Source organism: Caretta caretta, chromosome 1, assembly GCF_965140235.1.
Source record: "Caretta caretta isolate rCarCar2 chromosome 1, rCarCar1.hap1, whole genome shotgun sequence".
NCBI classification, from domain to species: domain Eukaryota; kingdom Metazoa; phylum Chordata; order Testudines; family Cheloniidae; genus Caretta; species Caretta caretta.
Genome location: NC_134206.1, coordinates 282,621,567 through 282,647,706, shown reverse-complemented (window position 1 = coordinate 282,647,706; position 26,140 = coordinate 282,621,567). Strand labels below are relative to the sequence as shown.

General features: G+C 41.7%; 1 protein-coding gene across 11 annotated transcripts in view; it reads left to right on the top strand.

Moving 5' to 3' along the window:
• The window catches only part of NAV3 (neuron navigator 3), a 778,536-nt gene that overhangs the window by 661,461 nt on the left and 90,935 nt on the right, over positions 1-26,140 (top strand). For all 11 annotated transcript variants that reach the window (XM_075124347.1, XM_048835702.2, XM_048835701.2 and 8 more), the window contains one exon: positions 23,663-23,801. In XM_075124347.1, the coding sequence (XP_074980448.1) occupies positions 23,663-23,801 (139 nt within the window). The remainder of the gene's footprint in view (positions 1-23,662; positions 23,802-26,140) is intronic.

Sequence of the window (26,140 nt, the reverse complement as noted above, 5' to 3'; positions counted from 1 at the left end):
TATATAGATGAATAAAAATGGCCACATCAAAACACAGAGGCTTTGGAAACAAGTGCTCAGTTATGTGAAGAAATATTAGCTATGAAATACTTTACGCAGACAAAAAAAATTAAGTGTACTGCCATTCACAACTAAAAATATCTGTTGGAAGATAGACCATCTCTAGACTATGCCCTTTGGTGATGCGTGTTACAAACACATTGGGGATAGAATAGGCCAGTTATTGAAACTTTCACATTCACATACCATGAGAAAAAATATGGCATATTATAAGACGCCTTTGTTGTATACCCACAAATAAAAAGCAGGTGGCAATGTTCTACTTGCATTTCAAGATATCTAGTCTATTGAGCCTCATTTATGACTATATTATGGTCCTGTCTTAGTCTGAATGAGATGTAAGTGTGGCATATATCTTACTGAGTGTAATTTAATCTAAGCATTGGGGCCAAATCCTTGAGTCTGACCTATGTTTTCTTCCAAGCTGGCTTTATGCTATATTCCCCCATGACAAAGGGGCATTCTCTGGCTTTGGTTGTCCAAAAGGGCCGGGATATCATTTGTTTTCTTTTACTAGATCTGCACAGATGACTTTGCATTACTAGTGAAGCAGATGGAAGCAGTCCTTAAATAATTTTGTTTTGTTGCCCTCCTAATGGACGTGTCCCATCCCAGTTCCAAACATCAAACTACAACTGAAAGTATTGATTCTGTACCTGGTAAAGTGTAGGTGCCCTACATTCCCATTAATGTCAGTGGCATCACAGCCAAGGGGTGATGCACATCAGAGAGCCTTGGGACTTCTCTACACACAGCTTTTTTTTTTTTACCAATTTAACTATATTGGTTTAGAAACCAATATAGTTAAATCAATGCACTCGTCTGGTGTGGACTGAGTTATACTGGTCTGAGGCGCTTAAAGCTGTATAGTTAATTTCAATATATTTGATTTTAATATAGTTAATCATTACCAAATACCTGCCTTTAGAAAGGCAATTTAAGGGTTTTACTCTGTTGGCTTCCACTCTCAGCCTGCGTACACAGAGTGTTCAGCTCATATTCTAAAGGTGAGGGGAATCAAATAACTCATCTGAAAAGAGTCTGGCAGCAGAGAGATCACTCCAGGTTCGAAACATGAATATTCATCAGATGAGACTCACCTAAAATAATCAGCAGGCACATCATTATATTAGTCTTTCTCCAGGAAAAAATGTCAAGTTTGACATACCGTACACTGCATTTATAACCTGACTTAAAAAATGATGGCGTTTTAGATAGAGGAATCTTTTCAAGCAGCATTAAACAGAACATGTTAGCAGTTTCCCATTAAAATGCTTTCAGTATTTCTAAAGTTCATTGATTTCAGACACATAAAAGGCAAAAGTGTGTAAAGATATAGACTTACTACTTTGCAGCAAACTACCTCCTTCACTCCAAACGTTAATGATAAAAAGAGGAAAAAATACACCTAAATAACATTCCATCTCCTATGTGGGAGTGCTAGTTTGGAGAGATGGCTAGATTAATACAGCGGACCGAGGCTCCTAATTGCCACTTTATTCTGGGGTGGAGCTTTCTCATATCTCCTGTTGAAGCTGTCTTTTTATAAAACACTTAAATATCATGGAAACAAAAACTAGACTCTTGGACTCCCACCTTTCAGGTAAGTGCCCTAACCACTTGGCTATACAGTCATTCTCTCTCTCTCTCTCTCTCTCTCTCTCTCTCCCCTAAAGAATATTTAAGTATTCTATGCAAAATGTAACAGCTTCAACAGGAGATAGTGAGAGAGCCCCTCCTGCCCCCAGTACTCCATAACACAATGGTTAGTGCTGTCACCTGGGAGAAAGTCTCTATTCCACGTCAGTTAGTGTGGGGATTTGAACACTGGTTTTCCACATCCTCAGTGGGTTCTCCAATCGCTGGGATATTGGGGGCACTGCCACCACCTCCTCTGGTTTTCCCTTTAGAAAATAGTGACATGGCTTTGGCACCTAACTCCAAGAGAGGGTTCACAGCTGTGCATCCCCAAGTGGAGAGAGGTGCTTCTCCTCCAGCCCAGACTTTGGCCAGGTCTGCACTAAAGAAGTTAAGTAGACCCAGCTAAGTCACTCAGGGATGTAAAATATCACTATGTAGACAGTACTAGGTTGATGGAAGAATTCTTCTATCAACCTAGCTTCCGCCTCTCAGGGAGGTGGATTAACTACAGAGACAGGAGAACCCCTCCTGTTTCTGCAGTGAGTGTCTTCTACACTAAAGCACTGGAGGTATGGAGTAATCTGCCTATAAGGGAAAGTTTCTTCCTAACATCAGGTAATTTATGGTTGCCTTATGCCTTGAAGCATGATGGTTTTTATCTCTTAGATGTTTTTATCCGGTGTAAGGTAAGTGTCGGCATTCTTGTTATTTTTATAAACATCTAATACTTTTTAAAAAAAGTACTAAACTCCCAGTTTCAATGGCATCTTGTGGCAGTGAATTAATTCCACCAGTTAATTATGGATTGTGTAAAGAAAATATGTTGTATCAGTTTTAATTTTGTGGCCCTTCAATTTCAAATTTATTTTGTTAAATCACCCTTTAGCTGAGAATTTATGTCCAGTTTCTGCTGGAGACTTTTTAGTGAGACTTTTTGCTTCTTTTGTAAAACCCCTGAAAACAAGCAGTTTTTAATAGAAATGATTAAACATTTTTAGCTATTGAACTGTAAATAGTGCTGAGTGACTCTAGAGGTTTGCTTCGACAGGGCTCTCATGGAAGCTGTAGATCACAGAAAAGCAATAAACAACAGAAAACAGTGTAAGGACAGAAATAGGCTCAAGACAGAAAATTAAAATCAGTAGAGCACTAAACAGAATCAAATGTCAGCAAAAGACGTCTGGACTAATTTTGCTATAAACAGCTTGTCTTGGTTCTCATTCAGGTTTGTTTTATATGAAAGATCATAGTAGAGATAACTTTATTTTGGTAGTGGGAGAGAGCAGAGGAAACTCAGGAAGATGTACAGTTTGTGGCTCAATCTGTGAGAGAGCCTTTAATGGCTTGTTTATTTTAAATGGGTGTGTACTCAAAAATCCCACAAAATGTAAGCCATCCAGACAATACTGACAGTTTTGAGTATGACCAGAGACTTGAACCACCAGTTTATCACATTCAGCTTCTCCAAAGGCTTTAAACAGAAGTGTTATAATGGAAGAGTTATATGGAACAGCTAGTCTCATAGGCTTCTCATGATTCCTTACATGTCAGACAATACAATGGATGTGTTGTGGTTACATCCCAACAATCTGGGGAGAGAACAAAATCCAAACACTTTAAATAGGAGAAAGCTTGAATGACTAAATAAGGAAACGGTGGTCTAATACTGCATGATATAACCAAGTTTGCATTTTTGTCATAAAAATAACGAAGTTCATAGTTGTAATATGTTTATTGAAATACTCATGGCTTTTGAGATTTTGTGATTTTTGTATCTGGGTAGGTGGATATAAGTAGCTGAGGCAATTTCTGCATCTGGTCAAGCAATATAAAAATCCTTTTACAAATACTTCACTAAAAATGAATTTTGATTCAGGCAGTTTGGACTCTTTCACTATTTTGTTGTTCACAAATACTAGTTGGATGAAGTTTTGTTCACAATTATGTTTCTGAACAGCAAATTTCAGGCCCAGCACTAAAATTTGTTTAATCCAGCAAATGAAAGAGAAGTTTAGGTCAATCAGTCAGGAAGAAGAAGCTAATATTATGTGAGTGGGTGGTCACACACAAAGCTCAACTATTGAGTTTTGAATAGTTCATAAACAACTCGCTTCGAAACTGTTTGCAAATAATCTTTCCAACCCATAGCTCAAGTATGTTCATTCACTGATTTTACCAATACATTTGTAAAACTTGTCTGTTTGTGAACAATTAACCATCAGAAAAAAGGGCTACATTACTTGAATAAGCAGTTTTGCCAAATGAATTGTTCGAGTTGCTCTACCAGATTCAGTGAGAAAGTTGAGAACTGCCAATTTAAAATCTGGGCTTTGCATAGAAGATGAGAGAGAGCAAGAACTCTTATTATTTAGGACCAGTGATTTAGCATAAGGTGAAGGGAGGGCAGAGATTCTGTGATATTTAGTTTGTAGTCACAGAGCTTATAAAGATGATTTAATTGTCTGAACATTACAGCTGTTCCTGCTGCCTCTGCAGTGACTGAAGCAGCATAGCAGCGCTCAGTGTCTGCACTGCTGTGAGGCTGAACTGGTGTTCTGTTTTCATTTCTACCCTAGTGGGTAGATGTTAAAAAAATCACTGTCACCACCACCTTATTAATATTCTTAGCAGAGGCACCAAAGAGCATGTAGTATGAACTATCCTCATAGCCCTTGGAGTCGTCCTGTCAGTTCATTTTTTAGGCACACTGATAATGCAGTGTAAACGCGCATGAACCTGTCAGTCCTGCCCCTTTTATGGGAATTGAGAACTTCAGGGTCTAGGCATGAAAACTGGGCACTTTTTATGAGCAGTAATAGTCATTTCAGAGGAAAAGTATATGTGTAAAGCACCCACATGTGTATTATAGAGACAACATTCCTTCTCTCATATAGTTATAATGGACTAATTCATTGTTGCAGACAGTATACTGCTGAATGAAGTACCCTTTAACTCAACCTTATATGTCTAGGATTCAGCCAATCAAGCAAGTAATTTGCCTAACAGCCTAGTACTTCTTGCTGATGTCTACAGCTCTGGCCTTTGTAAGTAAAATCCATACCATTCTCATACTGCACAGGAGTGTACGAGTCTCTTTCTACTATAATCCATCACATGTTTATGATGTTTTGCTATCTGGGTTTCTGATGGCTTGCTTGCATTCTAATGCTTTTAAACTCACACAGCATTAAAGATTAGTCTATTTATCCTTAGCTTTCTTTTACATGGGATAAACCTAATTCTAGTCCCTCTGTTCTTCTCCCTCTCAGAAGAATCCCAGTCTTTAGTCCAACTCATACTCTTCCTCCCCTTCTCATGTGGGCAAACACCTTCATGCTCCTTGTGTGTAAAGAGCGCCCCCCACCCCCAACTATCAGATTCATCTCCCCTATCATTTGTTGCTGGTTTTATGCTTCCCCCCTTTTTTTTTACACTGCCCCTATCATCAGTTCCTCCTGGGCCTCTTCTCTCCTGTTGGTTCCTAACTTGAGGGAAGGGAGGGGTCAGGAGCTGGTGGAATGGGAGTTTAGTTGCCTCTGGAATACAAAGTGACAGGAATGGCTGCTGACAGAAATGTGAGATGAGTCAAGGGTCTTGACACGTCCTTGTCCTAATTTAATTCCTTCTCACCATTTTGAGCTGATCAAAATTTATCCAAGGCACAAAGTTCTTTAATTCTATGATGTAGTGTTTAATATTGGAGAGACTGACATATTTCTTGAACTTTGAATGGCTGTTAGGGTGGTCTAAGGAGAGAGTCTTCAGCCCTGTGACATAGTGTAGGTTAGCACTTTTGAGAGAAGCAAGTCCTGGCCTTCCCTAAGGCATAGGCCTTTCCCTAAGGTACCGGTTCCCGGACTAATGTGATTACGGCTGCATCACAGCTTTCTTTTTTTTTTCTTTTTTTTTGGGGGGCGGGGGGAGTAAATTTCTGTCCCTCATGGTTGTGAAGAAAAACGTGTCTTGAATGCATCTACTTCAACAACCTGAATCTGCAGACAGCCTTAACAAATATCTGAGAGGGGTGGATCTCATTAGGGTATTAACACCAAGACCCACTTCTCAAGGGGTAGGGGCTACCACCACCACTCCAGAGGAGAACTCTGTGAGGCAGGTGGAGAAGAGTACAGTGGTCATGGCCCATCCACCCAAGCAGATACCCCAGGGCTGCTAGAGTATGTAATAGGGCAGTCCCTTGATGTCATTCCTGTCTTTTTGGAAAAAAAAGTAGGTGATCCCTGATGCCACTCCTGGCTGGGGGAGAAGGGAGCCCCATGGTGTTGCCTCTTTTGCACAAGAGGCTGAAGCTGCTACTGTTACACCAGATGGGAGGCAGGGCCACTTGGGGCATCATGTCATAGTGTGCCTGGGGCCTGGATTGCCATAATTCAGCTCTGCTCAAAAATAGTTTCATTCTGCCCCACCATACACTCAAAACCTTTCCTTCTACCTCACACAGAATCCCTCCCCTCCACCCCTCTCAGCTTCCTAGGCACTCTAGGTAGATCCTGAGATATTAAACAGTAAGTAGATCCCAAGGCCTTAGGCTCAAGAATACAGTTCTGCAGCTATCTGTATACTGTATCAGCTAAATATTGGGATGTTATGATTACATATTCTTTTATTTTCTGATGAAGATGCCTAGAGGTAAAAGACAGTAAAATGCGTCCCATATTAAAATCCTGTAACATACACCGTGCCGATAAACTGTGTCAGTAATGTCTTGAATGCCTTTTTTCTTTTTTGCTCAATCTTTCAATGATAGTAATTCGGGCACTTTCATCCATTTGAAAGAGAGAACTCGTGGTGAGATGCATTAATGCTGCCACCTTTTGAGCAGAAAACAGTATTATTAATGCATATCTCCACAGCAGTTAAGGGAGGAATGGCCATATGAAATGTTCTGTTGTTCAGAAGTTGGACAATGACTTTCTGAAAACTTTATGTCCTGAGTTTTAAAGCAAACACAGTTATTAAAAAACTGCTTCACAGCAAAAGTTTCAGCAATACCTGCAAGACAGCATGTTATCTTCAGGGACAAAGGTTCACCATTCAGGAAAGCACTCTAACTCATGCTTAACTATAAGCATCTGCAGATGTCATAGGTGGGCATATGCATAAGTGCTTTCCTGACTTGGACCAGAGTGTAGAAAAGTTGGAAGTTCTATAAAATGTTGGAATCCTTTGTTGGTTATTTAAAAGCATTACTTATGCATATACAACAAGAAAAGTACCTGTGAGGACAAGGCTACAATGAGATCCCAGTCCTAATTGGAGCCTCTGGGCGCTACAAAGTACAATTAATATATAATAGTCATTAATAGCCATTTGAATTAGAGGAGATATAAGCAGTGAACATGACTGAGGGACATTTAGAAATGCTGCAAAAACCTAACATAAAATCAAAGAGGAAAGCTACTATTAAACCTAATAAGCAGAACTTCCCTTAAAATAAAATAAGCATATGTGAGTGGGACCTTTTGGGAGGTGAAAGCATTTTTAAATAAATGTTCAGAGCAATACTGATAAATGCTGGGCAAATTAGCTCTGAAGAACAAGAATTGGATACCGTTTGAAGTGCATGTTTACTAAACTCAATAAATAAATCTCTAGGCATAAAAAGAGCCTAGAAGACGTCAAAGAAAAAAAAACCCAAAAGAATTTAAAAAACCCAAACCTCACAACTGAATATGAATATTACATGAAACGATTTATTAAAATGGAGAAATGGCTGCACTAGATAAAAAATCAAGTCAGTGTGGGCAACATCAGAATAATTGGTATTTCAGTTGGAAAGGATTGCCCAACCCAAATGAATGTGCAGAGAATTTTTTGACTAATTTACTTAATCTGAAAACAAAATGATCCACCAAATATTGAGAAAAGATTTTTATTTTATTTTTTTTTGTCTAGAATGCAATATGGGAGAGAAGCATGGGGTGGGTTTGGGAATTGTTACTTTATATTCTTCTGAAAGCTTTAATAAATTCTAAAGGAATATTAGCCACCAGGGCTTGGTCCTTGAAAGCAGGAATGACTTCATTGTTTCTTCCCAGGCCCCATAAACTGAGGCATGGAAATGAGTAGCGAGTGGAATGCAAGAGTTTCATGAAGAAGGCCTAAAAATGGCCTAGTATTCTTTCTAGCAAAGTTGTGAATCTAATACTGGAACACTAAACTAGTTCTTCGTCAGTTTGAGAAAATATGAAAAATATGACACCTTAACCCACTCATACAGAAAATAAAATAGCTTTGTGTCCTGTTAAATTTATCACTCTCTTCCTGACAAACCATTATCAGTATCATGCAGGTGAAAAGAATAGTGTGACTAAAATGGTGGGTCACATGGTACCTAATGTACTAAAATTTGTATATGGGGCAGAAACCTCACTGAGTTTCAGATGGTGATGTTTCTTCCTAATTATTCCTTTTTGCAGCATCTCCCCCGCCCCTCACTTCCCACTGATAGGATAGCAGATTCAGTCCCCTGAATCCGTGGATGTCCTGAGATCCATATGGGGAAGCCTCCACAGAGCAAGGGTATGCGCAATGGAAGCCCACTGTTTCCATATAACTTCCCAAGGTTAAACCATTCCTCTGACTTTCAAGTTGTCATTTTTGTGGTTACCTCCAAACTCTGTGGTAACTGTGCTGAGTCAGAGAGGAATTTACTATGGGTTCCTCCAGTAGCAACTGCTTAGGGGATTTCTGACTGGTCTTGAGAGGAGTATGTGATGGAGAGCTGCTTCTTCCCCTCCACAGCCCCTACTGTGGTTCACCAGTCATGGAGCCTTTACTGACGGAACTTCCACAGTATCATGGGGCAGGATGCATGGGAGCCTGCTTCCCCCTCCTCAGGTTTAGCCCTACTCTAGCACACTTAGTCATTCTGTGCACTGCATTTTGTGGGGCAACAAATTCCAGCTCTTTCCCACAAACCAGGCCACAGCTTGTACACTTAAGCACTACCTACACCAAAGATGAAACTACATTAAAACAGCTGTCTTAAGTACATTTATTGCTGGTAGGGTCATAGAATGGATGACATGACCATCATGATTTAATAGTTTTTATTGCATTAGCATAGTAATATATGGCTTTAGTGATAATACAGTTTAATCAGTTATGAGAAAGAAAAATAAATCCCCGTCCATACTTATCAGCAAAATTGGGCTTGAAAACTGTTAGCAACAACTGTACTTAAACAGTTTATGAATGTGGAAGAAAGAATATGTATGGGGGAAAAGATTACCAGCAGACTGAGACTTTGCCTTCTGGTAAATGCCTTTGTCTTGGTGACAGCTGAAAAGTAATTATCCAGGCTGGGGTTCTCCTCTGAACATTTAGTACTAGGACCTATAGGTTTACTTGATTTTTTATATATTTTCAAACAAGTTTGAGTAAAACATTTTGATTATTCCAATACCACACTTTGAATCAAATGGGAGACTGACAGTTTACAAAAGTGAATGTCAAGGTTGTAAACGTCACAAACCAAAGATTTTTGGGTTTAGTGTGATTTCTCTTAAATGGGCCGTTTATGTTCACTTATACTGTGTGGTTCTGTTTCCTGGTTTGTTTGCTGGGTGGGAGCTGACGATGTCAGAAATTATTTTCAGAGTAACAGCCGTGTTAGTCTGTATTCGCAAAAAGAAAAGGCGTACTTGTGGCACCTTAGAGACTAACCAATTTATTTGAGCATAAGCTTTCGTGAGCTACAGCTCAGCTCACGAAAGCTTATGCTCAAATAAATTGGTTAGTCTCTAAGGTGCCACAAGTACGCCTTTTCTTTTTGAGAAATTATTTTGATTGCTAATACAGCAACCAAGTAACAAGGTAACTAGTAAGTTTGCTATACATCTCTTTTGTATTTGCCCAAGAACTTTAGGAGTTGTCATTTATTTACATGAATTCAACTCGTGCTAATTAACTTGTCTGTATGTGTGTTTGAAAAAAATTAAATGCATTCTTGGATCCAAACAGTATCTTATAAAACATAACAAAGAGCAGCAGGGAGCTAATTCCATCAAGAGCTTCATTTCCACGGTTTATGATGATAGTGTCAACATGTCGTGATGGAATTATTTCCTTGCATCTTACTTCAGCCCATACATCATTTTCTATGGGCTATTTGAAATTTAATTAAAAATGGATGCTGTTTATCCGCTTCATACACCACCAAGAATCGCATGTTCCTATGAACAATATATCTTTTTTTGTCTGATGTCTATTATTTCATTTGACTAACACCTGCCTTAGCAGTTCATTATACATAGATTTTTCCTTTTGATTTTTGCCTTATTCTTATTACATATCTAGAACTAGCTGATGACCCGCTAATATATCTATAATATTTTATTAACAGTTGTATACAAAGACAAGTAGAAGCAAAAGGGACTCTGAATCTCATTCAGCTCTTGAGCTGTTTCTATTCAGATTTCACAAAATATATAAAATTAACAACTGAAAAACAATTAAATATTTTATGGATCAAATTGGAAAACCAAATTATTTTCTCCTGGTGCTAAGTGCAGATTATTTCTGACAATATCTATAAAGCCTTGGGAAGAAGAAAAAAGGGCTATGTCGACTCTGAAAAATGTACTATACTACTATTTGTGGACTAGAATTAATTTCTTCAGTAGGGTGTAGTTTTCTAATTGGAGCTTCCTAAACAAACGGTTGGTTTCCTTAAATATGAAAGAAAATTACTCCCAAAATGGTGAGAAACAAAAGCATCTCTGCATATTTATAGCTATTTTTTCTTAGTTGTAAACAATTTTCCTGTGAAAATGCTGAATAAATCTATTTTCAAATATACATGACATAGTTTTCTATCAATGACCCTGAAGTAATACAGAATTTACACTTCAGTGGTTGCCTTGTGAAAGGACTGACAGGTAAGGAATTCATTGCACTTGCAGAGCAAATGGAGGTGAAGTATGACTCTAGCTGGATATGTTTTCGTTTAGCTCTGAGGGGAGAATAGCTATAGCAAAATTTATAACCCATGTAAATTTTTGGCTGGATTCTTACTTTGATTCTCACAGTCTGTGGTTTGAAACAACGTATTGATTTTATGTACTTAGTGCCATCTTTAATCTGTCTGTTAAGGGTCATTGTCGCTGTTATATAAATAATGAGCTGCAGTGCCCAGAGTAGAAGACTTAACATTGATTAATAGATGATGGATTGAACTTGGAAGGAGAGAGTTTGCCTGTTGATATATTGGGACATAAGGAGGGGTGTTGCTTTGAGTAAAACAGTCCAATTATTTTCTTATCTTTTCTCTTTAATGAGCTGGGAAATCATTTCTGCTTTCACAAGTCAGTTCAGGGATTAGCTAGAATATCTTTATTCAAGGCTAAATCCTGCCCTTGCTCTCCTGGTTTATGCTGGGAGCAGAGGCAGCAGAGGATCAGCACAGTGCAAAGCTCAGGGCAGCAGCCTGGACTGCACCGCAGAGCTCACTTTACTGGTGCTCTCTCTAAAGGAGCACCATGCACCTCCGGTTAGAATACACTGTACACTGCTAGTCTAGAGGCTGAGAGATGCATCATACTCCTTAACCAATAGACCATGGAACTGTTGAGGAAACTGGCATTCTTCCCTATTGCTGCCTTGCTCAGGGGGGGCAAAAAGACTCCCTGCACCTTCTTCCAGCGCCAGCTCACACATACAGCATAGGGCAGGCATTGGCACAGTGTGGCGACATCAGTAACATGGGGCTAGCTTGTGATACCTTTACACTGCATGTAGCAGCTTACTTCACAAGTAGTCATACTGACTTCAGTGGCACTATTTGTGGCATTAAGGTACTATCCAGAGGGTGAAGGGGGCATTACAATCTTGCCCATAGTAAGGAAATCGCAATCTGCTAGCAGTTATTAAGCACACATAAAAATATGCATCTACATCACCAAGAATAAGCCCAGTTGTAAGGTGTTTCCTACCAGCACTCTTCTGCTTAATTCCTGCAATGGACCAAACACTAGCTGCATGGTCAGACATCATACTGTTTTCAAAACTAGATGCCACAGCAGGTGCCTCAATAAGGTCCAAGTTGTAGCTTGACCTATGCAGCCATTCAGGTAATAAGTGGGAATAAAACGCCATGCCTCCTACATGGCCTCCCCACATCTCCTCTGCAGTCACAGAAGGGAAAATTTTAGCTTCCCCTCTCACCCCCAGTGCCAAGGGCTAGTAGCAAGTTACTACTCCAAAGGGAAGGAAATATGCCTTTCTGATATTCCCACTGTCATTCTTGCTGATAACAACCCTGTAAGAGAACTGCCTAGTGGGCACAACATATGGATATGGGAGAATCCAAACTAAACACATTTCCAACAATCTTCACTTGCTTTGCTCAGTATCTGTTAAACTTTCCAGAAATGGTGGGTGGTCTTTTAAGCATTTCTAAATCGTTTGTCGCCATGGTGTCAGGGCACCAACAATAGCATCTACGGGAAATTTGTATAGCTTGGGAGAGTGATCTCATAGCACCAGATGGCAGACTGAAGAGCAGTTGCCTACATATCAAGACACCTCCGCGAAAGAGAATGTTATGTTTAGCCTTGGCAGGATTTGATTTGATAGATGTCAGTAAACGTCAATTGCAGCTGACACACTGAAATCAACATTTAAAATTATCAAGCAGTAACAGTCAGCGGGACTGCAGCCTCTCCCCCTCCCCCCCTTGGGCCTTCAGGGATCCAGAATCACCAGCTCTGCAGCCCCACTGTCATGGACCTGCTCCCTCATGCCCATAGCAGAAGAGCTGTGTATGGCTCCCTGCACTGCCGCAGGGCAGGTGACACCAATCCCTGCAGGCCTAAGGTGTGGGGAAGGCTGTGGTCCTGGCAGGGCAAAGCTGGGATCCCTGGGCAGGGCTGTGAGGCAGAGGACAAGTTCTCTGACAAGCGAGAGGCCACCCTGCTACTGAACGGTTCCTACCTAGGGACAGAGCCGTTCAGCAGTGGGACAGCTCGTCATCCTCCTTGCATTCATGGCCCAGCGTCTCTGCTCTTCCAGGAATGCAGCCTTCTCCATACCTTACACCTGCAGGATAGGGTGTCACCGGCTCTGCAGGAGTTCAGGGCATCTTCTGTAGCCCTGTTGTTCCGGACCCACACTCTCATTCGCTGGGAGTGCTGAGGGTCTCTGCTTTGCCCCACCAGGACCGCAGTCTTCCAGCCCTCTGCAGCAGACTGCAGGCTGCCCCGCACCTTGTGCCCAGACTCTTGGGCCCCCTGCAACCCTGTGGTCAGTGCTACCCTAACCCTAATTCCTACCCAGCCCCTTAATTTTCAGCAATTATAAAAATAGTTAAAAATATAATCAAATATTTAATTAAAATCAATTAATCATCAAAATTATAAAAATGAAATCTGCCAAACCTAATTATGCTCAAATTTAAAACAGGCCTTACCAGTGAGTTTGGTTTATGTCTCTGTTAATACATGCTCAATGTGTCACTGTAAAACAGATCATAAACACTTAAGGCCAGATCCTGGCCCCCACATTGGCAGCACAAAGCAGATAGAAATATTGCTGATCTGGCCCCACTTGAGGATTCCTCCTATGTGGTGGGATCCTAAGATGGCATAGGACTTAATGTGACTTCCCACCCCCATTTTGGTTGTGCCAAGCATAACTCAAATATAGTGCAGGATTTGAGTCTAAGTGCTGTTATTGAGGTTAGAAGTCTTTGATGAAAATCATCTCATAGACTCATAGAATTAAAGCCAGAAGGGACCATCATGATCATCTACTTTCACCCCTTGCAGACCCCAATCCTCTGGCTGAGTCATGATTTAAAGACTTCAAGTTACAGAGATTCCACCATTTACACTAGTTTAAACGTGCAAGTGACCCGTGCCCCATGCTGCACAGGAAGGGGAAAACTTCCCAGGGTCTCTGTCAATCTGACTGTGGGAAAATTCTTTCCTGACCCCAAATATGGTGATCAGTTAGACCCTGAGAATTTGAGCAAGACCTACCAGCTAGACACCTGGGAAAGAATTCTCTGTAGTAACTCAGAGCTCTCCCCATCTAGTGCCCCATCACCAGCCCTTGGAGATATTTGTTGCTAGTAGTTGCAGATCAGCTACATGCCATTGTAGGTAGTCTCATCATACCATCCCCTCCATAAACTTATCGAGCTCAGTCTTGAAGCTAGTTAGGTTTTTGCCCGCACTGCTCCTCTTGGAAGGCTGTCCCAGAACTTCATTCCTCTGATGGTTAGAAACCATTGTCTAATTTCAAGCCTAAACTTGTTGATGACTAGTTTATATTCCTTTGTTCTTGAGTTCACATTGGCACTTAAATAACTCTTCTTCCTCCCTGGTATTTCTCCCTCTGGTGTATTTATAGAGAGCAATCATATCTCCTCTCTGCCTTCTTTTGGTTAGGCTAAACAAGACAAGGTCTTTAAGTCTCTTCTATAAGGTAGGTTTTCCATTCCTCTGATCATCCTATTAGCCCTTCTCTGCACTTCTTCCAGTGTGACTTCATTTTTCTTAAACATGGGATACCAGAATTGCACAGAGTATTCCAGCTGAGATCTCATCAGTGCCTTGTATAATGGTACTAACACTTCCCTGTCTCTACTGGAAGTACCTCACCTGATTCATGCACAACACAATTATTTTGATGGACAATGTATTGTTTTTCCTCTAAAACTGAATATATCCTAAGAAAGACAACTTATGGGCCAAGTACAATGATCAAATAGAAGGGGACTGAATTGGCTGCCTTATCAGTGGGAAGTGATGCTAAAAGCAATGTTTAGGAAGAAACTTCACCATCTGAAACTAGTGAGGTTTGTGCCCCTTGTATAGATTTCAGTAGAGCAGTATAGCGGATTCAGGATAACATGTGATCCACCATTAATAAAACTATTCTTTTCTTCAACATGATATTGACAACAGTCTATCAGAAAGAGACTGATCACTTTAATAGAACACAGAGCTATTTTGCTTTCTCTAGCTGGATTAGGGTGTCAGTGTACTTGTTGCTCATTTCCTCAAATTTCTTGAGTCAATGGAGACCTAGTTTAATATCCCCGTATTAGATTCACAGCTTTGCCAGAAAGCATAAAGGGACTTTTTTTTTGCTTTCATCATGAAACTGCCTGCATGAAATCAAGATTGAACAAAGGAAAAATGAGACTTGCAAGAAATGCATCAAACTGACAAAGCGGGGAGTTGGATTCACCAGAGTAACCTTCCAACAGACCCTGTAGCACACTGACTGGACTGTAGTTGCCTTTATATGGCTGATGGTCTGCTTTTCGTTTGAAGCTTTAGGGCACTCTGGCTTGAGGTGCTTTCAAAAATTAATGAAATACACCAGGGTGGAGACAGATTCCAAGCAATAGTGCAGTGATCAGTAGGGTTACCTGCACTGAGCTAGCAAATTCAGGGCCTTATATAAGCTCATATAAATAAAGGCTGGGGAACGGAAGGAACAATTACTATATCCACTGCATCCTATAGTGTTGCCTGACAGACCTTGACCGCAAGTAGTGACTTTTTCTGTAAAAGGACATTATAGATGTTGATTATTTTTTAGGAATGCATTGAGCTAGCAAAACTTATCAGCACCACATCCACTCATCATACAGAAGCTAAAATCAGTCTGTACAAAACATGGGTTCCTGAAGTCCTTGTTACTAACTGAAGTCCTTAAATTACGTTCAGTGTTAATACTTATTATTTATTGAGTGTCAAAACCGTATTCAACAATGTGCAGGACACAGAGGACGTATTTTCTGGTCTGTAATTTTCTGCCATTACCTCCATCACTGACACAAAGAAATTGCACGTGTCTGCAGGTGTAATTGCATAGGGTTTAGTCAAGTATTGTCTGGCTTGTTTAATAGCCTTTGTGCCAGAGCTCTGGCAAAGGGAACTTTGTTCCCCTGCTATGTTGAGCAATGTCTGATCCCTTATCAAATATTTTAGTGAAAATACTTTTGTGTATATGCTTAAAAATAGCTTTTTGTGACCATTAGTACAAGTCAATCTCAGTCATTTGGATGTTCATGGAAAACAAACACAAAAGTAGCATCAGCACATCTGACTGTAAATTATTTTTAAATTTGAGACAGTACATGTAGGAAAAATGTTTATAAATTCATCCAGCTCTGCAGTCTAACCGTATACACACGTATACACATGTTGACTTCAGACACCTCACTATTAGCCCACAATATTTCCAGAACAACTGGGAGCTAGTCAGGTCAATTAGAACCATAAAAAGTTTACTATACCAAGATCTGTCCACTGTTCAAGCACTGGTGAAACAAGGAGAAGAGTGATATTGAAAGCTAACTAATGGACATGTAACTGGTGTAGAGAGCAAGTTTTTCATTCATAGAATTCATGGAATGTCTTCTGTGTTCAGGCAGTTGGCGCTTTTCATATAGCATTTGGATTTATGAAGTATTAATAGGCTGCCTTCTGTGATAAGAGGAGACAATTCAGAAGTGATGGTCTCCACTTAAGTAGAAGGGGTATTTTTGGCTTCAAAACTGGCAGGATTTGTTAGGCAAGGAGTAACTAGAATTCTCTTTTAGCCATCTGAAATAATCTGTTAGGCACATCTAACTTATGAAACAAGAACTGAATTGTTCTGAAACAAAAGGAGAAACATTAGGAAAATTAGTGCACAGAAGTGTCTTTACACAGCTTTCAAGGAACATGGGAAATAAGCTTTTGGATGGAGCTTATAACCTAGTGAGTATAACTGAAACCTTGGAATACTCAGAACTGTAAGGTAAGTATAGATAAATATTCACACACACACACACACGCACAAAACCCCACAGGTATGTTAAAAGACCATTATTAAGGGTGCAAAGTCTAGCACTGAAAAGTTAGGAAATGCCATAATAAAGGTTTCCAATGCAACTTTAATTCTGCCCCTTTGTGCATATGCATTATGATAATTATTATTTACATGATCACATAATTTTTTTTCCCCCAGGACCCTTGTCCCATTCAGTGCACAGAATGAAGGGTACTATGAACTATTAGATATTTCGTTTTCTCCATGTTGTTCAGTGTATGTCACTAGGCCTTATTTACTATACACTTTTCAAATCCTACTCTGAAGACTGAGTTTCCTCATTGGATTTTCTATAATGCTCATCACTATAGTATCTCAGTGTGTCACAAATATTAATGAATTTATTTCCACAACTGCCCTATAAGATGAAGGGTGGTGTTATTCCCATTTTACAGATGGAGACTAGAGGCAGAGCGAGAGTAAGGTCAAAAGCATCTGCTAATATTGACTGCCCAATTTGAGACCCAGCCCCAAACATTGGTGGAGATGGGCCCCCGGGCCCTGAATATTCCCGAAGTACAGGCACCACGGGCCCATATAACTCGTCGTCCTTGTCCAGTTCTGAAGGGCAGCATTCAACTGCTGAAAGCATCCTTTTTTTCCTGCAGTACCCTGCCTCTTTCACTACCTGCCTTCCAACTTATGCAATAAATGAAGGAGAGGTTCATAAAACAGTGTCCTTTACAATAAAATCCCAATTCATCACCACCTCTGTTCCATCCAGTGCATTGAATGAGGCAGTGGTAGTTGTGAAAAAATGTAATTAAAGACTGTGGCATAGTTATGATTATGTAATTAAAGACTATATCACAATGCATATGTGCAAGGGGGGCACATTAAGGTTACACGGGCAACCTTAATTCTGGCATTTGCTAATTTTTGAGTGCTTGACTTTGCAACCTCACTAATGTTCTTTTAACATAGTTATTTTGTGTGTAATTTTCTAGTTTTTTCTAAAAAGCAAATGGGGGGAAAAACAAGAAAAAAACACATTGGTAATCAGCAGGGTTGGAACCTTTAGTTCCTCTACACAGACTTCAGCCACTTGAGTTAACGGAGTAACTGATAGCAGTAGTATTTTGTTATCTTCTATGTGGACCAACAGTAAAGAGGGATGAGACACATTGTGCTATTGGGTTTCACATGTATTTGCAGACAGCAGAAAAATGGGGGCAACTCTGAAATCTTGGGTTCCATTCCAGGCTCTAAAGAGGATTGTGCTCTAGGGGGGCACACTCTTCTAACCATTCCCCAGAAGCATGTCCCCTCTACCATGTCCCTGTCTCTTCCCTGTCTCTGTCTCTTCCCCATTCCTGGCGCCTCACCCCTGCCTCATTCTCCTCATCTAGCCAATCACAGTCTCCTTGCCCAGTAAGTCTGAGTCTCACCCTCCAGACTCCCAGTCCCAGACTCCTGGCCCACAGCTCCTTATCCACAATTTCTTTGCCCACCCAGTCCCAATTCCCCCCTTCTGGCTCCTCATCAGAACTCTCTCTCCCTGTCTCTGGCCTCAAGTCACACACCTCCCCATCTGTTTCACATCACTGTTGGCTTCAAGTCCCAATTCTCCATTTTCTGGCTTCTCATCAAATGTCAATGTTCCCCCATCCCTTGTTACCCTGATGGGCCATATGCCGAAGGTTGCTGACCCCGGTTTATCATTTGGCTACATTTTCATGAGGACAGAAAAAAGGCACATCCCTTATATGAAGGCCATCCCCTTGCCAAAAGTCAAGTTTCCTTCTCCAAAGCATGGGAGTGGAAGAAATTTTCAAAAAGGTCACCACAGTTTTTTAATATGGACAAAACACTATTTTCCCCAAGTCTCATTGTAAGAAACAGCTGAACGGTCTTGGCTAAAGTTTAAAAAAAAAATTCAGCCTGAGATAGACATCTGGCTTGAGAAATTTCAGTCCAAACAATTATAGTTTTGGCAAAGTTACAAGCAACTGAAAACACGATCTTATATGGGAAGTATCAGGCAACCTTAGTAATAGATAGTGCTACCAAGTGCTCACCTTTATGATTATGCAGGAGAGATAGAAAGGAAAAAATAGATTCAAGACTTATACAATGTGTCAGAAGCCTCTAAAATGCTCCTGAGTTTGACAGTGAACAGTGTATTGAAGGATAAAAGGAATTAGGACCAGAAGTTACTGTGTGTATCTGCTCCCAACACCAGGAATAGACGAGAGGTAAAAGGAAATATCCTTGGACCAGTTCTCAAGGCTGTGTGACCCTGAGAACTTTCTACAGGATAATACACTCATCACAGTCTTTAGTCAAACATTTGCTTGATAATAACTACAGCTAAACATTTACCATCAATGAGAGTCCTCAATTACATACAGGACAACTTAATTATCCAGAAATGAGATAACCTAAGCCTTAGAGAAGCCATACTAGATCTATTTCCTACCGATAGGGAGGTAATGTCTGAGAATCTGAAATAACAATGGTAATATTATAATAAGAGAAGTGATGCAGTTACATGAACTTTGTAAAAGTAGTCTGGACAGTGCGCTAAAATGCACTCAAGAGAACAATCTTCCACTACCCGGAAGAATAACTTACATTACCTACTTTGTAGGGTGTTTCCATCTCTAATATTTCTGAATCTGCTGTATGATGCAAAGCATTGCATCTTTCAACATAATTAGCTTAATGGACTATCCTCAGCAGAATTTCAGAGAGAAAGAAGGCTGAGGACACTTCTGTGTGTGCTTCTAGTTCAACTTCAGCATACTGTGAATAACCAGACTTGAAGAGATTCCAAAGGAAAGATGCTGAAAAATCCCAGAACCAACAAATAACTACGATGGTATGAGTGGAACAAAAATAAAATAAAATAATTGGGACTGAGCATAGGCAGAAATTGTGTTCAAGAGCTCCTAAACATTTGGAAGACTTCTGACCACCTGAGATTAGAGAAATATTCCAGCCATATGTAGTGAAAACTCTGAAAGGTCAGTAAAGTAGATGTAAAACATTTCTCTGCATATCTTCTAAGGCCGCCAGAAGTGCTTCCAGAGCTTACCAAAACACTGAGTGAGTCTTCGTGACAAGTGTGAAACATCACCGAGAAGCCATAGGAGAGTGAAAGCATGATCTGAAAGACTAATTCCGCCAAGGCACTTGAGCTTCAGAATACAGAGACTGTCTGTATGTAGATTTTGTGAACATGCTTCAGTTACGTAGTTTTAAAACTGAGATAAATTAGAAGATTTGAACCTTCTTCCTGAAAGGTTTATGGTGACATCCTCAACTAAGGATTAAGGGTGTAAAGAAAAGAGAAAATTGGAGTTAAAGATTGAAAAAATATTGTTGCGAGTTGTCCAGCTCTGAGAAATGCTCTAAGATGGGTTTAATAAAATGGGTGTGTTTTGTTCTTAGTATTTTATACTCAAACATGGTGCCTGTGACAGCATACAACACATCAATATCACATCCTGCTTCTGATTGTATTTGCCAGGGCATACTGTCTTTGATAATATCTAACTATAATTAAAGGTATTTCCAGTTATTATGCTTGACAGTACTGCAAACAGTATATACCTAGGTTACAAGTAGTATTTGAATAATGGCTTTTATAGGCTGTGAAGCTCCCTATCTGTCACATTAGACAATGCTAAAAGGGTGAAAAGGCAGTAGATATAAATGATTAGTGGAAACAAATAGAAGTCCTAGTAAGGCATGTGTAAAAGAGTCTCTCTGGGGCACCTCTCTAGCTGGATTGGGGCCCCTTGCCATGCTCTGTTACCACCACAGGCTCGGCCCAGTCCAGGCCCAAGCCTTTTAGTTCTCGCAGTGGGCCCTGCCTTTACAGGCCGTCTTGCTTTGTTCACAGGTGGGGCACAGCAAAAGTTCAAATTCAACAGAGAACAAGCCCCTTTTGGGATCAACAAAAAGAGACAAGGTCAGTGGCACCCCCTAACTTCAGGGGTGCCTGCATAGCAGCTTTACTGCAGTCCTTCTGGACAGGTAGCTAAAGGAGTCTCCCCCTGCTGGGCAGGGCGGCTCCAGCTTTTTTGCCGCCCCAAGCAGCGAAGGAAAAAAAAAAAAAAACAATTGAGCTGCCACCGAAGAGGAAGAGAGGGAATGAAGGACTTGCCGCCGAAGACCCGGACGTGCCGCCCGAACTTTCTATTGGCCGCCCCGGGCACCTGCTTCCTTCGCTGGTGCGTGGAGCCAGCCCTGCTGCAGGGGTTGCCCCTGGTTTCACAGACTCTTGACAGAGCTGGGGAAGTCTCTGGCATTGGGTTCCTTCTGCTGCTTCAAGAGCCACAGCCTTCTCAGCACTTCCCCTTACGGACAGCAGCTTCCTTCTTTTAAAGTGGTCCGGTCTCCCTTAGTACACCTTTAGAGCCTCCTTCGCCCCTTCCCTGTCAATGTGGGGTTTATGCAGCATGTTTTTAGAATCAATCAGATATAAAACTGCATTCTTAAATCGTGTTTACTGTCTATGACATGGCAATGGTGCAGAAGCTCTATTTATTTGTAACCCTTACACTGAATACCAGAGAATGCAGTATTGTAGTCTGCTCTCACCCTTCTGAAATAAGTTTCTTTTGCCACTGAAGTCATGTACTAAATTGAGTCTCTACCGTTGCAGTATTCAAAGAAACGGTCTCTGAGGCTGCTAGGATACCGGCCAGTGCACTGAACTTTCTGATCTCCTCAATATCTAGATTATTTATAGCTTCTACTGTCACATTCCAAAGCCTTCCATGTAGTAATGAATATGTGGGTTTAACCCTCTGTAGACGCACATGTACAACAAGGATTGTCAGATTTTTCCATTGTTTTCCCTGCTCTAATATTAGCAATACTATAGATTCCCAGTGTCTAGCTTTATTCAACCTGTTAATAGGAGCTCCAGTTTTTAATATATTTGGATGCAAAGTGTAGGACTTACAGAATGTGCCTTTTACAACTCTGGGAGTCTATAGGCTACGACATAATAATGTCGCTAGGGCTTATTTGATATGAATCGAATTTCAGTATTAAACATTAAAAGTGATAGACTGAATTTTTCACACTCGCTGGACTGGCTGGCTCCTATATTAAAGAATAAAACTGCTGAGGGAATGATCCAGACCTGGATTAATAAGGGAACTGCAGGCCAGGATGGAAGTTTGTTGGCTGAACTCTGCAGAGAGGCTATCATATTGCCTGTCTAGTACTACTACTCTCTCATTTATGGAGGCATACAAAACATAACTTTATGTCCTTTTCTTGCTAGCATGATACTAGCAGTTGTATGAAATAGTTTATTTGGAATTCAGGTAGTAGCAGGCACCACTTTTATCTGTTCTGTGGCAGTTTTGTACTTGCTGACATTCACCTGGAAGATCTGAATTTCTCCTAATCTCCTTAACTCCCCCATTCTGCCCTGTGTGAGTTTTTCCCCATAGGATGTAAAACTCAGGATCAGATTGTAACACTACAGAGAGATACTCAAGTGGAGTAGGGGCCAGGAAATGCTGCAAGATTCCTGTAGTCCGTTGAGGGGAGTGGCTCCTCCTCCCCCGGGTCTGTGGGCAACCAGTCTGCCCCACTACGTCTCTGGGGGTCGCCTGATGTGGGGAATCGGGGGGTGACAGGAGACATGCGCTCTGGCCTGTGGTCAGGGCCGAACAATAAACACAGTTATGGAGCCCCAGCCTCGGAGCGGGGCAGCAAAGAGTCTCATGCTCCAGCCTATACTCAGGCAGGGAAGCAAACAGTCAATCAGCCTAGGCTCTGGTTCAGAGTGGGGCAGGAAACAAAGTCACCAAGCTCCAACTCTCACTCAGGTGGGGCTGCAGGCAGTTAATGAGCCCAGGTGCTGGTTCAGAGCCTGGCAGGAAACAAAGTCACTCAGCTCCAACATGCTGACTGACCCTCTGCCAGCTTTGCAGCCAGACAGGGGTCTACAACCCCTGGGCCACTTCCACACTCCCTCTCCACTGCTGGTCCAGTGAGGTAAGGTGATCAGCGGGTGCCTCAGTTGCCAGCAGAAGCTCTGTCGGGGTTGGGCCAGCCGGCGGTCCGGGCCAGTCATTTGTCTCCTGCGGAGTCAGGTCATCCTGGGGTCCGGGTGGTCTGGGCCAGTCATCTGCACTCTGCGGGCCTGCAGCCACCTCCCAGCACGAGTGCTCAGGGGATGCATGTATCCCCTCCAGTGGCTGGGCCCCTACTGAACTTCCGGGTCCCGCCTTTATACTTCCACCCCGTCCCTTCGCTCCTGGGGGGTGGAGCTAGGGGGTAGGGCTCCGCCCACGAAGGGGAAGGCCAGTCTGTCTGGGGCGGGCCAGTCCAGCTCACTACAGTTCCCCTCACTGAGTTTCCTCTGAATTCTTCTGTAAGGAAGTTGGAGATGGAGTTTTTCTAACTCCCTGTACCCCAGCCCCTCCAGGTTAAAAATAGGGCTTGCATGAGAATATGTAGATGATCTTGCCATAGAGCTGTCATAGCCCTCTTCCATACCTGCTTCCCAGATCTCCTGAAGCAGAAAGGACAATAGCAACAATAGTTTGTGTTTCTATGAAATGTATAACTTCTGTTCTCTAAGTAACCAGCTCCAGTGAATGTTTGATCAAAGAATCTTGCTCTGATGACACAGCACTCACCAGACAAAGGCTGAGACAAGAAAACAGAGCTATTGGAATTATTGGCTGCCTAAATGACAGTTGATTAGGCTGGAGAAGAGATATTTCCTTTGTTTTTCTGTAGGCTGGAAATCCATAGGGTACTGCAAGCTGTTAATAATGCTTTGGCTACCAATACAGGTAGCTTTAATGGATTTCCCTGCCAGTGTACTGAATGTGATTGCAATGAAGCATGAAACAGCCTTTTTTAATGACTTAGACTAGTGCTTGCCCAGAGCTGATATTACATTTTTAAAGACGTCCTGGTCTTTCACTAATTGAACAGCTACCAGTACACATTTGAAAATGCGTGATTAATTAGAAATGTCTGAAAACTAATGCGTATTGTACATTACCAAATATTACTTAATGTTCATTGTGTAAACCTCATGCAAAAAAGGTACTATAGAGACTATTGTTTTGAGGGCATTTCCTGTCCGTTGGCTTTGAGTGGGTAAATAGATATCCTTCTTTTTCCACAGCTGGGATGACAGCAGCTCAGTTAGTAGTGGCCTCAGTGACACTCTTGATAACCTCAGCACGGATGACCTGAACACCACCTCATCTGTCAGCTCTTATTCCAATATTACTGCTTCTTCAAGAAAAAATGCTCACACTCAGGTAAGTAGCTTTTCATTGTTGCCTCTTACCATACCCTTTCAAGTGCATAGTACATCAGCAGGGCCGGGTTAACCCACAGGCTAATATAGGACCTCTTATTTTTAGGTCCTACTGGTCAGGCAGGGGGCGCATCCGGGCCGGGTGAGGTGGGGGAGTGGGCTTACTCACGCAGGCCTGCTGGAGCACTCCGGCCAGCAGGAAAGGCAAAGCAGCCCCCTGTGGCTTGGAAGGAGCTCTGCTGGCACCCTGCTGCTTCCGCTCCCTCCCGTCTGCGTCTCCCCGTGTGGCAGGAACACACTGCCAGGTATCCGGTTAACACTGGTGACCAAACACTAAAAATCTGGTTACCATGGGAACCCATGCCAGCCACGGGTGTGGTCTGAGCAGGCTTTGTTCCCTCTCCCCCCCCCCCCATCCCACACCCCCAATTTCTCCGGAGCTCTGCTTAGCTGTCACAGAAGGAAGAAGCTCCCTCTGTCCCTCTCCTTGGCTGAGGCTGGCAGGCAGCTCCAGGACGCTGCCTGCTGGGTCCTAGTGCCCATCTTCATCATCTATTTGTGCTGGATCCTGTTTCTGGACAACTGGTGAGTGCCTGAGGTGGGGGGGGGAAGAGGCAGTACCAGAGCGGTGAGGTGGGAAGCTCGCACAGAACCTGCACACGCTCTATCAGCTCCAGCCAGAACTATCACCCCTCCCATGTATAAGGAACGAATTCCCACACATTTGTAGGGAAAACAAAACAAAACCTCCCATTCTGGATACCAGTACTTTACATATTACAGTACCTTCCATCGAGGGGCTTCAGATTGATGATTCACTGTGTTCAATACTGTATTGAACTGTACTAAAAATCAAAGAAATCCAATTTTTTTTGTTGATGTATTTTTCTGTACTGGGATGCACAGGCAACCAAGTTCTTTCCTTATGCTCAGCCTAGTTCCAGAAGCCAACACATCTTTGGCTTTTAAGGGGTTGCAAAAGCACTGGAGGAAGCTCAACACACAATGTTGTCAGTTTCTCCCTCCCCTCTCCCTCAAGGATTTTAAATCCACTTCTTAGCAGGCTTTGATAGAAAGACTGAGTGAATAGGCTAAAGGCAGGTTCTGTCCATTTGCTGGTTCTCTAGCAGTTCAATCCATCATACAAGTACCTCACCTTTGATTTCTTTTGGGTTTCATTCCAAAAATGTAAAGCTAAATAAAGCTGAAGTTAGTCCTCATTTTTCTGCCCCAACTCAAACCAGCTTCTTTCCCAAGTGGAAAATGTTGGGTAAGCATGGAATGTGTGTAGTTCGAGAAGGGAATGAGAACACAGGCCAATTCCTGCTGACAGTTATACCTGTGTAGCCTTATTGACTTTCGGGAGAACAGATTTTTGCACAAGAATAGATTTTAGTTCCTTCTGCTTTTCACACCTGGTATAAGCAGAATCTCATTCACCTTCCTCCCCTAAACTCTGAGCACTTTAAGGGAAAAAAATAAGCAAGGTCTGCTTGATTTACACATGCAAACAAAACAGGAAGCTCTCCCTTCATTCTACACCAGCCTTCAACAAACTCCAGGCCTGATGTAACAAGGATGTCGCTACAGCAACCTTGGTTCGACGTTCTTTTGAAAGCTCCTTAATGATTTTAAGGGTGCTGATTTTCAATTAAGTATTTTCGTTCAAGGGAGGCAGAGAACACAACAGGGAATAGCTTTGTTTTGTCAACTCCTAGTCATTCAGAAGCTGAAAGGCATTAGATTAAGTTTGTTTAATGTTTGTACAGTGATTTTGAAGAGCTAACATAGTACAGAAGTGCTAAATGTTATGACTGGGTAACCATCTAAAGATCTGTGTCCCTTCTAGCTGTTACCTTTTTCTTACGGAAAGTTTAAAACAAACAAATGCAAACCGTAGGGGGCTGGTGCACACAGAAGTCATGCTTAAAAAGCTTCATGTCAGAGCTGCTGATCAAACATTTAGACTAGATAATACTTAGTCCTGCCATGAGTGCAGGGGACCGGACTAGATGACCTCTCGAGGTCCCTTCCAGTCCTATGATTCTATTCCATGATTCCAGTTGTGGAAGAGCTTGGTGACAGAATGGCCTGATGTGGTGAATCCCTGGAGATTAACTACACAAACTGTATCATCCCACAAATAATATTTGGGTTCAATGTGAAAACAGTAATTCATTGTCCTCAGCCAGTGCAACACTGGGAGGCAGCTTTCAGAGCAAGACAGCCTAAAATAAAATGCCATCCAATGTAATTTTCCCACTACTACTTCCTCTGTTCCAGCGGATTTTACACCTGAGTGGTTTTCTTGTACATAATAAAAGCTGGCTGCCTCTCAGA